General features: G+C 49.8%; 1 protein-coding gene across 1 annotated transcript; it reads right to left on the reverse strand.

Moving 5' to 3' along the window:
• Positions 1-133: 133 nt before the first annotated feature.
• ABCG8 (ATP binding cassette subfamily G member 8) lies at positions 134-16,786 on the reverse strand. The gene is given in 13 exon segments (XM_021701217.1): positions 134-285; positions 371-490; positions 1,654-1,808; positions 2,250-2,449; positions 3,339-3,422; positions 3,512-3,674; positions 5,873-6,142; positions 6,238-6,370; positions 6,845-6,915; positions 6,918-7,079; positions 10,936-11,086; positions 12,153-12,254; positions 16,724-16,786. Coding segments are annotated over 13 exon segments (1,812 nt in total). The 3' UTR covers positions 134-147.
• Between the last annotated feature and the right edge of the window lie 86 nt (positions 16,787-16,872).

Below are 16,872 nucleotides of genomic sequence, written 5' to 3' on the forward strand. Positions count from 1 at the left end.
TGCCACTGCAGTGCTGAGGGCCCGTGTAGCTGAGCTCCCTGTGCTGTCCTCCTGGTGCCCGGGAAGGGGCTCCTTGGGAGGAAAGAAAGGAGCGCAGTTGAAGGGTCTTCTCAGGTCCCCACCAGCAGGCCAGAGCCTGGGCATGAATCACCAGTCCTGATCTGATTTCTGTTTGATGAACCTCAGGGCCACGTAGTACAGGATCATGAAGCCACCACCGATGCCAATGAGGATGAAGTAGATGGCGTAGAGTGGGTGCGAGTTCAGGCCCATGGAACTGAGGATCTGGGGACACAGACGTCAGTGAACTCACTGAGAAAACGTTCGGACGGATGTTAGCTATTTAGAGTCGAAGGCCTCAGCTACTTACTATGTCTCCCGGGATAGGGATGGTGAAGTTGCCAACGGCCATGTGGTAAATGTGCCCTTTAAATTGAATCTGCGTCAGCCCTTCAAAACACCAGCGGAGAAAGGAGACTTTGGAAATCCACTGGAGACGGTGAGAGCCATGTTACTCACACAGGCTAACCACCTGCTCCCTGGGAAGCACCCCTGACCACAGGGCCCTGGCGGCTCTGCCCCAAGGGAAGCAAGGTCCCTGAGGTGGCAGGAGGGCAGGGAGAGGGTGAAAGAGCCAGAGTGACAGCTTGGGACATGGGGTGGAGTACAGGGGGCCAGGTGGCTGTGGGGGTCACCACATGTTGGAAAGGTAACAATTTGAGAGAGTCATTTACGAGGTATCCCAGCATGTGCTCAGCTTCAAGGAGGCACAGCTGAGATTTGTGAGTCTGTGCCCTGACCCCACGGGCGTATCACAGTGCCCGGAGCAGGAGGAAGGAACAAGCCCAGCCTGGCTGGTCTGGAGAAGGGAGCAGCTGTGGGGGCGGGGGTGGACCGCGCCCTACAGAGAAGAGCCACACAGGCTCAGCTATGTGTGCGTGGAGTGTGCTGGGGACTTCAGAAGAGCAAGGTGGGGGCTGCAGGGAGTTAGCAGCTCCCCAGAGGGCTTGTAAAAAGCAGTGGCATGGGGGCGCCTGGGTGGCTCAGTCGTTACGCGTCTGCCTTCGGCTCAGGTCATGATCCCAGGGTCCTGGGATCGAGCCCCACATCGGGCTCCCTGCTCTGCGGGAAGCCTGCTTCTCCCTCTCCCACTCCCCCTGCTTGTGTTCCCTCTCTCGCTGTGTCTCTCTCTGTCAAATAAATAAATAAAATCTTTAAAAAATAAAAATAAAAAAAAAAAATAAAAAGCAGTGACATGGATTTGTACCTTACAAAGCGCCCTCTGCATGGGCGAGGGTCAAGAGGGATGCAGTAGGACCAGGATCACAGAGACCACTGCGGTGGTCTGAGACCCGACAATAAGGCCAGGGCTGGGGGATCAGGCAAGGGAACATTTCAGAAAGATGGGATAGGCAGAACTGACCTGACTCACTGGTGAATGTGGAGAGTGGGGGAGAGTCAAGGGTGACCTCCAGGTGTCAGCTGGGGGATAAAAGAAGGTGCCATCTGCACCCTCTCATGGAGTCATTCCTTTGACAAGCAGGACAGTTGGCTCCCAGAAAAACCAGGCTTAACTTGGATCTAAATGGTGAGTTCTCATCCCCAGGTGAAAGCAGGCTTCATCCAGCCCCAGAAAGACTCAAAAAGCTTGACCAGGGGAGGGGAGTAGGCCTTACCTGTCCACAGGTTGTCCAAGCTTATCATGAAGCCCCCGGTGAGGTAGAAGGAGTTGTAGAGAGCGTTGCCGAAGGAGGATGTGGAGAGGTTGTGGAGAGGGCTATAGTAAAGCATTGCCCTCTCTGAGTGACCTAAAAAGGGGGAGAAAAGGAGAATGAAAGTGACATTAATTTTCAGTGTTTCTGCTTTTGAGTCTCTCTTAGTACAATTATAAATAGTCATATTGACTAAATGTCTTCTATTTTTAAAAAGCAGGCAGAGTTAAACCATCCTAATTTAGATGTTTGTAATTCTGTGACTTGTGCATTGCTGTCAAGTATAATTCCTGCTATAATAGGAATGCCTAAGACTCCTGGGTAATCTGCTTTCATTTGCATACTAATATTAATGTGCGAACTTTAAAAACAATCATCACCTTTTGTTTTGCAATCATGGTGAAACTATTCAGCAAACCCATTCTCCCCAGGAGTTCAGAGGAACATAGGCTGGTTTTGGACGGGCTCAGAGGGGTGACCAACGCTGGGTCCTCTGGCTGTTTCAGGTGTGGGTCACAGAGAGCAAGGCCCACTCACATTTGGCAATGACATCCAGGATCACGTTGAAAGGGATGAGAGCTCCAATCATGAACAAGAGGGCGGCTGTGTCCATGAAGGAGAGCTTGATGGCCCCATGGCCGTAATAGAGGAACCCAATGACCAGGGACATCAGGCAGGCCTCTGCCCCATGGATGAGGACAGTTGGCAGGTCTCGGAAGTTGTTGAAAATCTGACGACTTAGAAAACAAAAGAGATGCCAAGGGAACAACATATACCAGCCCTGTCACATGGCAATGTCATTTAATCTCAGCAAGCCTCTCTTTTCTCATCTGTAAAATGGGAATAGCACTACCCCCTCACAAGGACTGTGAGGCTCAAATGAGATCATTGATGAAAGCATCTGTCTCACACTAGGTACACAATAAATAATTTACTTTATTGTCAACGTATCTGCTGTGTAATTTTACTTAAAGACATTATCCTAAGGAAATAACCAATCAGGTATGTAAAGACATATGTAAAAGGACGGTTGCTGCAGCGTTACTTGCCATAGCAAAAGCCTGAAAAAAATTGAACCATCAATATGCACTTAGCAGGGAAATGAATTATGGCTTTTTAGATTGGAATGCCGAAGAAGACCTAACCAGATGAGAGGTAGAGACCTTTTCTATATGAGGCCAAAAACAAAAAAAAATGGTTACAGAACCATATGCAAAGTATGATCTCATTTATGTATTAAAACGCTGTGTGCATGGGAATATCTAGAAAGACTCACACCAAACACGTGGGTCTGGTTTTCTCTGAGGGCTGATGTGACAGGTAACCTTCCCTCTCCACTTGGGTTTCTCCTGTATCGTCTGAATTTTTCACCACAATCCTATGTAATTTCTCCAATCATCCGGCCAGTAAGGACATTTTGATATTGTTTAAAGAATAAAAGTAACAGGAGTGTTCTGTATTGCACAGAGGGCTAGTGCTGGTCTTGGTGATACCGGTTTTTTTAAAAATGATTCTACCTCTTGCTTTCTCCTTCAAATTCACTTTAGATAGAAAGGGCTTAATTTGATACAATAAAGACTTGTGGGACAGGGTTGGTGGTAGTGGGATGAAATGGCAGATAATTACTGGATCAGCATGGTAAACTGCTGCACAGGGCTGGGCAGCTCCGTGGGAGTCGGGGGCTGGTCAGTGTCCTGGGGGAGGGCCGGGCTGTCAAGAAGCACAGTGTGTCATGGGGTGTGGGGGCGGCTGCCTTCGGCAAGGAGCTCTCCACCCAGAGCCACCCTGGCCTGCCTTACCTCTCCAGGTAAATGCCCTCACCCAGCTCCCTCGCCTCTGCTCTCCACAGAAAGTCATCGAAGCCACGAACTTTTTCTCGAAACAAGGCCACAAGGGACTGAGCCTTCTCTCTGGTGGCCACTTCCTGCTCTCTGCTTCGCCTATCGATGCTAGTCAAGTCCACTGTAAGGAGAAGATGTGGGGCCATGGGTGGCTGGGTCTCTGTACCTGCTCACAGGTGAGGAGCTTGATGCAAGGCCAGTTCACAATGCCGGTCAGCCCTTGGGGGCTGCAGGATGTGCTCCCCACCCTCTGAGAGTGGACCATGAAGTGATGAGCAGAGCAGAGAGAGACAGAGAGACACCCAGGGCTGGCCTCCCACCCTGCTGGGCCTGGCCACATCCACTTCAGGGGAAAGCCTGCTGCAGGGGAAGGGCAACACCAGAGGCCCTGTGGGCCCTGGCCCCCATCTCAACCCCCAGGCTCATTATGGGGACATCAGAAAGAGCCAAAGATCATGGCACAATTATGCCCTGGCTCCAACTCAAGCCATTTAGGAAGCTTGAGATGAGGACTAAGCCTCCCTGGTGTACCTGCCCATGGAGAGAAGGTGGGCTGGCCACGAGGCGGTTGGGAAGTCTGGGCACCTGGAAGTTCTAGTTCTCACTGTACATAGGTAATTTGGCTCCCCAAGCAGCCTGCCTAAAAGGGGAGAATGTTTTGGCTGGAGGGTGAGCTGTCACTGCCCTCCAGGCTGCTCTGCACCCACCTCCACGTTACTTGTGGGGAGCATCTGGGAGCCCCAGCCCCAGCTCTACTCTCATGGGGCTGCTGCAGTGTCAGAAAGGCACACCCACCCAGTCATAACCAGGGCCCACCTGAGCCCAGCTTTACTCCAGGCCGGAGGGTGGCTCACCTCCCACTATTCCTCCTCTTAACCTCTGTCTCTTCCCTCCTGCCATTTTCATGACATGTCGCAAGGCAGGATAATGTCTAGGAGTCGTCTTGTAAAACGCAGTATGTCTCCTTAGTGTGCAGGCCTGTAGCTCAGAACACCAGACTCTCTGGGTACTGCCAGGCCCTGTACCCCAGATTGGTAGGTGGTAGGCAAGAGCCCCTTCCCCCACAAATGAAAATAATATAAAGAAAAAGGGGTTTTTTTTCAGGTCTGTGGTGGACATCTGGCTTCTGGTAACCCCCTCTGGGGTTACTGCACATTGCTCCCCATGGCCAGGTTGATAGGTGCCCTCTATGTGAGTTCACACAGTGTGAGTGCACAAGGGCTGGCAGGCTGGAGAGAGTAGCCTGTCCTCCTGCGAGAAGGAGGCACGTTGGATGCTGGGAGGAGGATGTGGGCTCAGGGTCAGGAGTCAGGGAGGGGGCCAGACACACTGGCTGCGAGTCCCCATTCTGTGCCTTACAAGTTCTCTGTGCAAGGGGTTTAACTCTTCAGACTTTGGTCTTCTCATCTGTAAAGATGGAGATGACCCTGGCAGGTCTGCGAGGGTCCAAGGCACACCCTCTGCAGCTTGGTGCTTTTGGGCCCAGTGTCTGCCCTCAAGGACATGGTCCCTGTCGTCATGGTTATTGGTGACGCCCTTGCTACACTGGGCCATCTTGGGAGGAAGGCTGGGGCTCCAGGTGACATATTAGACTAGCCACAGCTACGGCCTCCCCCGCTCTTCTCCCCCCAGCGCTGGTGAAGCTCTGCGGCCTGGCCAGCAGCCACGGCACTCCTCAGCATTCAGGATCCAGGCAACTGCTTTCAGGTCAGGCACCTGTAAAAACAACTGTCTCCCCAGGAATGAAGGAATTGGCTTACCCTTCCCCCGAGGGCTATATGCTAAGAGCTCAGAACCCCAAGCAGATAGGCCTCTCTGGTGCTGACAGAACAATTTTCCTATCTAGAGATTCACTGACCAAAACCTCCAAATGGCCCTGAGCTCCCTGTGCCCTGGGGCCCCCTCTACCACCGAGTGCCTTCAGGCTCTCTGCCTCTTTGGGGGCATCAGGGCACAGCTTTAAGATTTCCTGGTGGTCTCCTGACTTTAGGTAACCTAAGTTTCCCTACAGAGTCTGAATAAAGACCACAATTCTAGAAATTGATCCAGATCCTCTTGGATTCTATCTCCTCTAGCCATTGGAATTCTCAAAGGCTTCTTACCTATCCTGCACAGAAGGGTAGCTACGTCAGAAGCTGCTTTATTCAGACACTCGTTTCTGACATTTGATACTTGGCAAAGGGACACTTGTTCTACAGCCTGCTCTGTCCACCCCCCTCCCAGGTCCTGCTCCCCCTGAAGCCTCTGAGTTTCCCTTCCGGATCCCTCCACCAGGCCCTGGCGGGGCTTGGTGGGTGGGGGCGCTGCCTGGCAGCTCACCAAAGAAGTCGGCAGGGCTGCTGTAGCAAGGACAGGGGTGGCCGATGGCTGTGAAGTACTGCACCATGTGCTGGGCTGCCCCCAAGTAGATGGTGCTGCCGGACATCAACAGGAGGACCAAATCAAACAGCCTGAAGATGTCCGACCGAGGCTGGTGCAGGGAGATGAGCACCAACCGGTTGCCTTTGGCCAGCCGGGACAGGGTTTTCACCAGATCGTGGGCCGTGAAGCTATGGAGCCCGGAGGTGGGTTCATCCAGAATGAGGATTCCTTCCCAGCGGAGAGAGGGGCCTGGTGAGCCGGCAGCACTCTGGCTGGCCAGGGCCCAGCCAGGTGGGCGCCGCGGCCCCACCTCGCGCCTTCACCTGGGTTCCACAGGCGCTGCACCCCGATGCTGACCCTGCGCCGCTCGCTCCCCGACACGCCCCGCACGTACGCGTTGCCCACGCGCGTGTTGGCGCACTGGCGCAGGCGCAGCTCGGCGATCACGTCGTCCACCTGCGGAGGAGGGCCGGGGATTAGACGCGCGGCCGCCCGCCTGGCTCGGGGCCACGCCGGTGTTGTCCCGGAGCGTAAAGCGCCTGCCCCTCCGAATGGGTTTGCGCTCCAGCCTTCACTGCCCCATGCGGTGTTTGTTCCCGCATTCTTTCCGCACGTCCTGAGCGGCTCCCACGCGCAGGGCGTGGCGCCATGTTGGAAACGTGGCCGCGACCTGGGGGCAAGACAGCTGGGCTCCCTGCCCACACGGAGGACAGGAAAACAGGTAGACAGCATTCCTCACACATTTTGTCCTGTGCCGTGAAGGGAACTGGCCAGGGCCCAGGCGGCTTACCGGGGGTTGCAGGGTTTAAAGGTGGACTGAGGGAAAGGCTGAGCGTAGGGTTGGTTGGAAGGATGGTGAGCGGGGCTGCTCAAACTCGACCTGGGGAAGGATGTCATGACTTCTTGGGGTCACCAGGGTCAGGTAGTTACCCTTTCGTCACGCTGAGCCTGGGAGAAGGTTCTGGGCAGGCGTAGCTGGGCAACAAAAGCCAGGGTCTCGCAGACAGGTTGGGGAGCAGCTGGTCGTGCTGGCGCACGTGGGCCACATACTTCCTCACCAGCTGAGGCGTGCTGGACTGCCCGTTGATCCAGATTTGGCCTGACTTAATTTTGCTGCCATGGTCCCTTCCGGTGATCACGTCCAGCAAAGAGGCTCTCCCACAGCCTGTGAAGCCACCAAACATCCTGAGAGCAGAGCTGCGGGGGCCGGCCTGGAAGCCACGGCAGCCCACACATTCTCCAGCCACTCTGGACCAGCCCCTAGGGAAAGTGGCACAGCTTTTGGACCGGATGGGGCAGTCCCAGAACCTAGAGCTCCAGGCCTTTCACCTGCAGCCAGTTTGAGCATCGTTGGGGCGTTGGAGGCACGTTGACGCTGGGGGTTCAAGCCAGGTAGCCAGGGGCTGCATGGCAGGAGAGGGCTGGAGTCCTGGCCCTGGCTGTACCTGAAGCAAATGCCCCTTTCCGCCTCTAGTAAGTCCCTTTCTCTCCCAAGTAAGGCTGGTGTTAATTGCACCATGAAGCTTAACCATTTTTGGGTGGTAAATGTGTCAGCAACATTTGGCTCAGAAGCTGGCTTTGTGGGAGGACTAATTTTGGAGAATTAAAAGGGTGTTTTTTTAAAAGATTTACTTATTTATTTTAGAGGGAGAGATTGAGTGGGGGGAAGGGCAGAGGGGGAGAGAGAGAATCTCAAGCAGACTCCCAGCTGAGAGAGGAGCCCAACATGGGGCTTGATCTCACGAATATTTTTAAAAATGCAAAATTGGAACTTATTTTCAGAAATAAGGAGAAAAAAATAGAGGAATAATAGATGTGGACATGATTTTAAAATTAAACCATAGTATACACATGTGTATTTCTCTATATCTGTCTTTTCCTATTTTTATCAGTGGTACTTTTTACTCTCTAGAAAAAGTGATCTGTTGCCCTGAGTTAACACCATCCACCTCTGAGTGACAGCGATTGCTGTTGATTTGGGGAAGTGTCAGATTGGATCAGGTTTCCAGAAGCATTTGATGAGACTCTTTGACAGCCATTTAAGCTGTGAATGCCATTTGGGCTGCAGCTGTGAGAACACTTTGCAAACAGGTAGGGATGAGGCTCTGTCCCATTCCCCCCAAGTGAGGGTTTGGTTTCTTTACTATCAATTTCTTTCAGAGAGCAAATTTCGCAACTGTTTTCAAACAAGGAAAGGGCCAATACACAAATGTAACCACCCCTCCTTGCCATACACACATGCTTCCTGCAAGAAGCCCCATGCCTCCAGTGCAAAAAACAAAAGAAGTCTCCCCAATAATTCTTCTGCTTACTGACCAGAGGCTCTCACAGTAGAAAGGGACCTGCATGCTACCTCCCAGGTACACCTCATTCAAGGTCCCTAGGAACATAAGTGGAGCAAAATAGCCAGGAGAGAAACCAGAGGGGAGGGCTCTGGTCCTGCTCCCTGCCCAGCCTCAGACATCAGATCCAGGCTCTGAGATAGCAGGGGACTTTGTCAACATTCATAGCTACAATGGGATTCCCAATAAGGGAGTGCGGAGGCCACATTTCCTAAACACTTTATGAGAGGTATGGGTGGCCTTTCCAGTGGAGACTGCCTAGTGCAACTGGGGAGACCTTCTGTGGACCAGGAGAAAACACCCAAGGCATTCAAGAGCCTTATAAAATGGCAGGAGTCTCCAATTAAGTAAATTCATTCATTGGAAAACACCTTTGTCACTACTGCTGATTCTACAGAGCAGCCAAAGTGTCTGGGGCTGTTTTAATTTATATTTTATAAATTATGCTGAGCATTCATTCATTCTTTGTTTCATTCTTTAAGTGGAGTAAGAGTCACAGTATGTGTAATTGATAAATCTTTCTAAGAAATCATTTAGGGGCACCTGGGTGGCTCAGTCGGTTAAGCAGCTGACTCTTGATTTTGGCTCAGGTAATGATCTCAGGGTCCTGGGTTTGAGCCCCCTGGCGGCAGGCTCTGCACTCAGTGGGGAGTCAGCTTGAGGATCCCCCCGCCCTTCCTCGCACCCTCTCTCTCAAATAAATAAATAAATCTTAAAAAGAAATCATTTAAATAATTTTAGTTAAGTAAACCTGAAGCTAAACAACATTGAACCTAGAGTCAGAAGGCCTGGAGACTACTCAATCTCTCCGAACTTCACTTTCCTCAAGGATGCTAATAGCTATAGAAGCAAGTGTAGCAAGTATTAATTGTGACGCCTCTGAGGTTTTGTGGAAGTGCCTCCACAGGGCCCACATATGCCCCAGATTCTCAGTTCATGAAGAAAAAGCAGATATAACAAGAAAAGCCACCAGGATTTACAAAAATAAAATTGGCCTATGAAATGTTTAGATCAGAATTGCAGAGGCAGGGTCAAAAGTGGGCAGGACTTGACCTGTGGGTGTTATTTATTTATTTATTTTAAAGATTTTATTTATTTATTTGACAGAGAGAGACAGCGAGAGAGGGAACACAATCAGGGGGAGTGGGAAAGGGAGAAGCAGGCTTCCCGCTGAGCAGGGAGCCTGATGTGGGACTCCATCCCAGCACTCTGGGATCATGACCTGAGCCGAAGGCAGACGCTTAACGACTGAGCCACCCAGGCGCCCTGTGGGTGTTATTTAAGTTACAAAGTGCATTGACACACATTATCTTATTTGATCTTTGGTTAGACAATAAATAGAATTTCCCTATCAGAAGACTAAAAATTTGGAGATGTTCAAAAGTACAGTAATCTTGGGGCGCCTGGGTGGCTCAGTTGGTTAAGCGACTGCCTTCGGCTCAGGTCATGATCCTGGAGTCCCGGGATTGAGTCCCGCATCGGGCTCCCTGCTCAGTGGGGAGCCTGCTTCTCCCTCTGACCCTCCCCCTTCTCATGTGCTCTCTCTCATTCTCTCTCTCTCAAATAAATAAATAAAATCTTTAAAAAAAAAAAAGTACAGTAATCTTTACTTCTGGAAATGACTAAAAGGTATAACGTGTTCTCATACCATGTGAGAGAAACGCTTGATCTGAGAATTAGAGGACCAAAGTTCTAGTTCCAACTCTGCATTAAATATGTCTTCAGGGGAATCACTCACTTTGTCTAGACTTTAGTCTCCCCATTTGTCGAATGAAGGTGTGCATGTGTTGAGGGGAGGCAGGAGGACACTCTGATTGATAACTTAAAATACTGGTAGTTTAAAAACCCTCCTTTAAAGAGGCTTCCAAACTGGGAAGGAAAAAGAAAGAATACATTGGAGAGAGTGAACTTTGTTCTCCAAGGCCCCATTCACCTCTGGCCACCTTATAATTTTAAGTTTGGCTTGTGGAAGTGACCCTGAGGCACTCCAAGAACCTGGATCTTTGCAGGTGGTTGAAGTCTGCACTAAGAACTGGAGGGGCTCTCTCAGAAGTAGGAGTTGCAACAGGGGCTGTGCCTACCTGGTCGTGAGGCAACAATGAGTGAATGTCCCTGGTGGTGGAGAAGTCCCCCGAGAAGAACACTGAATTCTGAAGCTGCCTGATGATCTTGGAAAGGTTGTTGCTTTGTCTCAATATAGGTGTTAACTAAGGACCAAGCCCTGGCTGCAGCTTCAAGAGGCACACTTGTGATTCATAATGATGGCGACTGCCTGAGAGTTAGTAAATGGAGGACCTGGGATTTGTTTTTTTGTTTTGTTTTTTTTAATAATTGTATTTATTTGAGAGACAGAGTGAGAGAGAGAGAACACGAGAAGAGTGAGGGGCAGAGGGAGAAGCAGACTCCCCGCTGAGCAGGGAGCTCAATGCCGGGCTCGATCCTGGAACTCTGGGATCATGACCTGAGCCGAAGGCAGACACCCAACCGACCAAGCCACCCAGGCGCCCTGGAGGAGCTGGGATTTGAACCCAGGTCTGTCTGACCCAGAACCTGTGCTCTCACCCACTCTGCTATGCTGTTTCTACTCATGCTTCTGTGAGAAGCATCCATCTGTCTGAGGGACCAGTCTTCTTTCCAGGAGAGACAGAACCCATTGCCTCACTATTTGCCCTTAGGTACCTGAGCTCCCTATGATGGCCAACATCTGCCCACTCCTCACTTTGAAGCTCAGGTTTTGGATGCCCAGCTCACAAGAAGCCTTGTGAGATGTCCAGGGCATCTTGAATTGAGCCAGCTTCTTAAACCAGGGCACCTGGGAGTCCATGTCCACCTGTGGGGAAACATTGGAAGGTTCCTCAGAGAGCTGAGTGGTCAGAGGGTTTCAGCAACTTCTGTTCAGCTCTGTATAGGAGATATCCTCCTGCTGATACAAACAGGTTGAGGGGCCCACCCCTATATCAAACATGGGGGTGGAGCCCATGTTGAGACCCTGTGCTGAGAACCTGAAGCTACCATTTCTAAGTCTGAAGACATGGGAAGCATGTACAATAGCAGAACAGAAAGGAAAATACAACATAAAGCAAAATGATGTCTTCACTTAAAGATAGTAATTTACTAATGATTTATTAAATGTTTACTGTGTATAAGGCATTGTGTAAATCTCCTTTAAGGTCACATAGCTAACAAGTGGCAGAGCAGAGAAAGGTTATGGCATGCCTCATTAGCTTGTCCTAACTCACATTTACAGGAAGCCAGGGTTGAGCCTCTGAGGTTCAGCATTGCAGCCCCCAGCATGTTCCATCTGGACCACCTGGGGTCTGCCCCCAGGTGGGTCTGAGAAATGGAAGTCTTCAATCTGACCAGAGGTTCCCTGAAAGCCTCTGAAAGGCCCGCAGTCCTTGCATTCTGGATGTCTTATTAGTTCCAGGGACAGTATATTTTGCAAACAAATAACAACAAAACACAAAACTAGTGAAACCTGAAAGAAGTCTATAGAATGGTGTCATAGTATTGTTAATTTCTTAGTTTTGATTGTTTTACTCTGGGTATGCAAGATGTTAACATTAGGGGAATTTGGGCAAAGGGTACATGGAAACTCTTTACTATTTTTATAACTTTCCCAGAAGTCTAAAATGATTTCAAAATCTGAAGCTAAAAAAAGTTTGAGAGATTCCCCCCCCCCACAGGTTCACATAATTTATGTTTTACAAAGGTCTCGTACTCTTACGCCTGTCAACCTCCAGCTATGGTATGTGAAGGTGAGGGCACTCCTGTACATTCACTCAACATGTGAGGCATCAACGTGGCCAGCATGGGCTCACCCTTACCTTCCACTTGGGGAATCATTTGGCCTTCCCTGCCCACTCCTCCCACCTTGTCCTCAGGTGTGCTTCTACCTGGTAGCTGAGATCTTGGACTTCCAAGGTGTTGGACTGGCCGCTGTAGGTGAAGTACGGGCTGTTGTCACTTTTGGAGGAGAACAAGCTGTCCTGGAGGCCCTGCTGGCAAACATGACAGGTGAGGGGCTCCTTCAAAAGCTGCTGAGCACTTAAGAGAAAATAGGGAGGAGACCCAAGAGGTGAGAGCAGCAGCTAGTGTGGTTGAGATCCAGAATTGGAAAGACATGGGTTTGGGTAGGTGGAGCCCAAGGGCTCTGAGAAAATATGAGCATTCATGAGGGCAAATCTTTCCTTCCCTGCAGAGCAAGCTTTGGGGCTTCCCTCCAGCACAGCTCCTGACTCCAGAAAACTCAATCTCAGATTGGTGGAGCCTGGACCCAGGCAGCCTGTGGTGGACAAGACCCAGACTCCGGACTGGAGAGAGCTTGTGAGCTTCTGTGCTCTGGGGACACCTGAGCTGGGGGTGGCCTTAACTTTTCTCTTCCCTGTCTCTGGCTTACTATCTTCTAATGCCAAAGAAACTCCATGTACCTGGCATGTGAGAGGAAATAACTATCAAAAAGCTAATGCTCAATATTTGGAAGACACCATCCTTGGAAAAGTTGCATCTTATTCTAATGAGTTTTGCACAACAAAGCCATTCAAAATGCTGTTGGGAGATTTCAGAGGAAGTCCCTCTCATTGTCATAGTCCTCATTGTCATCATCTTGTTGTTGTTGGAGTGATGCTATATTTGTACATCAAATAAATCAGTGTTTCATGGTATCAACTGATACCTTTGGTATTAGCCATCAGCTGATCCGAATTCCTTCTGTTTTATCAGTTCAATCCTTTAAATCATTGAGGCCCAAAAAAAGAAGAACCTGCCTAGTAAGATTTCCATTTTTAAATACATTTTTCTCTTATTTCTTAGTGCATGAAAAAGTGTATTTATTAATAAGTTCCAGTTGATTCTGATCTTTTCCCCCAGAGCTGCTCTTCTCACACTGATGTGTTCCTTCAGTCAAGCAAGCAAGCATCCAGTACTTGGAGCGCACGTCACTCTTCGGGCTTGGAGTTTGGGATGTGACAAAGGTGGTTTCTGAGCAGCTTAGATTTTTTTATTGAGGTAAAATTGGTATATAACATCATATTAGTTCAGGTATACAACACAACAATTCAATACTTGTGTACACTGCAAAGTGGTCACTACAATACATCTAGTTACCATCTGTCACCATGCAAAGAAGTGTAGGTCTTAATGAATGGCATAGGTGGTTAGGATTGAGTGTGACAGGCCAGGTGTAGAGGCAGGCTGACCTCAAGCATCCATTCAGGGTATATTTACACTGTGTACACTGTGTCTACCTGTGCTTTGTGTGAAAATAAAATGACTTATGACTTACGTGAAAATAACGTCCAAAAGTCTCTGTCAAACTTCCTGTAGTGGTGGAGGTCCGAGGTCCTCAGACAGGATGTTCCAGCCCCATGGGAGAGGAAGGAAGTCAATACAGGTGACAGTCTGCAGCAGCAGCTGTGAGTAGTCCCCAGAGTTCCAGGGCAGTATGGAAACAGCAGACCATAGCTACTTACCTTGTCTGATTATACAGAAAAACCTGGGAAAGATGAACACCTCATTTAGCAGCAGGGCAATTTCTGGGGAACAGGAATACAAGAGAGAAGGTTACAGGGGAAGGCAAGGGGAGCAAGCTTCAGAGCTCTTGGTAATTAGTGGTGTGTACATGAGAGTTCGCTACTCTATAATCTGTCTGAAATAATTCAAAATATGTTTTCCAAGTGAGAGAGGGAGCCCACGAGTATAACTCCAGAATACTTCTCCTACCTTGCGCCTCAGTTGCCAGTGCCTCCAAGGCAGGAGTCGGCCATGGAGATGGAGCAGGGCCCAGGGCCTGTGCCCTCAGAGGTGGAGAAGGAGCTCTCTCCTGGGGGAGATCCAGGGCAGCTAAGAAAGGTGCTGTATTCCAGGCACATCAGTTCTGCACCTGACCTTACTCACCACTTCCACCACCAGCACTCACACTGCCTAGTTTTTCCATTTAATTCCGTTAAACTATCAGAAATTCTAGCAATTATTGAGAGACTCATTTGGGCTAACATGCATCCTGTTTGTTTATAAAAAAGTAAATGTCTGTAGGGTGGATATTAAGTCGATTGGTATAAGATATGAGTTAGCTCAGAAATTGTTTCTGTGAACAAAGACCTGGCCAAAAGCTACCCAGGTTAGATTTCAGGTGGAGGGGTGGCTTAGGAAAGGAGGTCAGACATTTTGGGGTCTGGAGTATTATGTGCAGGTGACCTCATGCCCAAGTGGATTCCACTTTCCAGATAAGTGCTTTGAAAAGGTGGAGGGTGCTGGGGCTGTGGGGAAAGAGGTGTCAGAATGGGGAGACAGATAAAAGAGAGGTGCTCCCTGTTCCTGGGGGGTTGGGCAGTACCCCTCCCCCAGGCTAAGTAGTCAGGCACAGGCAAGCCAGGGACCTCATTTGCCATCTAGGGACTACCTTTCTGGAGCTGCACAGGCAGGGCGACTTTCAGAGGAAGAGAATTCATTGCTGGGTTGGGGATGGCCTCTGTTCCATTTTGAAATATTTCCTTGGCTCCCAGGAAGGATTTGTTAGACTCTTCCTGAGGTTTTGACAAATTCTCTGTATTTTTCAAATACTTAAATATCTATTCAGCTGACATCTTAATCAGTACGACTGTCAGAACATCACTTGAATTTCTGACAGGTGACACCGAAAAAAGCAAAAGCAGGTTTATTTGTAGGTAACCTGCTTGGCTCCTGCTGGGCTACATTGTAATTTCTCCTTGTATTAACTTCTGATCAAATTCCTGAGTCAGAAGCATAGATTAGAAGGGAACTCAGGGAGCATGGAGCCAAGTTCCTTATTCTAAAATGGGGAATCCTTGCCCTTGAGTTGCGACGCACTGAGGACTCAGTGCCTGGCAGAAACATGCAGGGTTTGTTCCTAGCTGAGAGGATGAGCCTGGGCCTTTACTAAAATGGTCAGGCCAGATCTCACACATCTTTGCCCTGAGGACTGGACCCCCCTTGTCCTCCTCTGGCTATGCTTCTGCCCATGGACTGAGGAGTCTGTGGGCCAAGGGCACTTGCCACTCCAGGCGCCCCAGGCCAGAGGGGCATTTGTCTGTGGAGTGTGAATGGAATGTGGGTAGGCAGGATGGCATGACCACATAGGGGTGTGTGAGTCATGTGTGGGGCTAGGGTTGGGCAGAGAAGGGGGATAGGCTGTAGCTTGGGCTGGAAGCTGGCTCCCCTGTGCCACCACATTCTAGCTGCTGCTCCAAAAGATCCTAGAATTTCTAAATTTACACCTGGCCTTTCAGGTTGTGCAGAAGGTATATCAAGAAGATAAAAACTATTTTAAAGTTCTTAGCTTGATTGATAATTTTAAAACATCTAGACATAAGATATGTAGCCCTCATTCTCTTGTTCCAGATGCCTTAAATGTTGGGGGAAGATTGTCACTTGGAACCTTGAGTAAAGAATTGGAGAAATGGAAATTGGAAATGGTAGGCATTCCTGGATGTTGGATTTGGGCAGTTATTTGTATCCTATGCTGTGGTGGCTGAATTGTCAGACCTTTTCAGCAGAAAGTGTCCCCATAGCCACTGCTAACTTTATATCTTATTCAGGCTATGAGCACTGCAGTCACAGCTCCTAGGAGTCATTTCTTGGCAAGGACTGGCTGTATTCCCACATCAGAAGTGGCTATTTGTCATGGCTACAGAGTGGACTAGGAATGGGCTGAGCTGTAGTCCTATCCTAGCAACTCAGGGCCAGACTAGGTGGCCTGTGGCCTTCTCTTTTGGGTGTGGAGTCCTCAGACCTTCTTGTCTTTTCTCTCCCTCCTCTCCACGGCAGGCAGACAGCAAGGTGTGCTGGGGTGAGGTGGGGATAGAGGGTGGGCTCTGCTTCCTTTCTGTCTTCCAGTTTAGCCTCCTGCTTCAAATCCCACCCACACCCTGATTTTAGCCAAAGGCCATTTCTCAAGTAAACATTTCTCATGTAAGATAAGGGTGGAGACCTTCTGCCCCAACCTCTCGACCCCCTGGCTGCTGTCTGTACCTTCCAGCTCTCTCTAGGGTCTTATGTCTGCCTGCTGTAGCCATGTTTTGCACATAAATTCTGATGTTCCTATAAAAGTTGCCTGCCATCCTAGCTCATCAGTTTACTGCGTCTGAGACTCTGAGCTTGACAGACACACAGATGAAGGAGGCACTGCAGAGTCCCCAGTGTATGTGAACACATTTCTGCTTTGCAGTCTCCTTCAGAAAAAGCTACATCAGCCTAAGTCACAAACAGGAATGTCATTTCCCTGTAGGAGCGTGCCTTCGTGCAGAAGTGACCTCACAGGCCCCCTACCCACCCCTGTTCCCTGAATCCCTTCCCCTCAGCCCTTTGATGCCCAGGGAAGAGAGTCCTGCTGCCATATTCTCCCTCTGGGGTCCTGGCCATGAGTTAAAACAGAAAGGTCCTGAGGGAGGAAAGAAAGGTCCCATTCACTCCCACCCCCGCATGACTGAGGTGACTGCCCCTCACTCACAGAGGCATCCTGGGGAGCAGCTCCGTTCCACAGTCCTCTTTCCTCTGGGGCCGCCTCAGCCATGGGGCCCAGCAGTGTCTGTGCCGCTTTGCTGCAGCTTCCTTTCCCCTTAGCTGCTACCAGACAGCACCAGTGTTTTGTCTTTCTCA

The sequence above is a fragment of the Neomonachus schauinslandi genome, chromosome 10 (genome assembly GCF_002201575.2).
Source record: "Neomonachus schauinslandi chromosome 10, ASM220157v2, whole genome shotgun sequence".
Taxonomy (NCBI): Eukaryota; Metazoa; Chordata; class Mammalia; order Carnivora; family Phocidae; genus Neomonachus; species Neomonachus schauinslandi.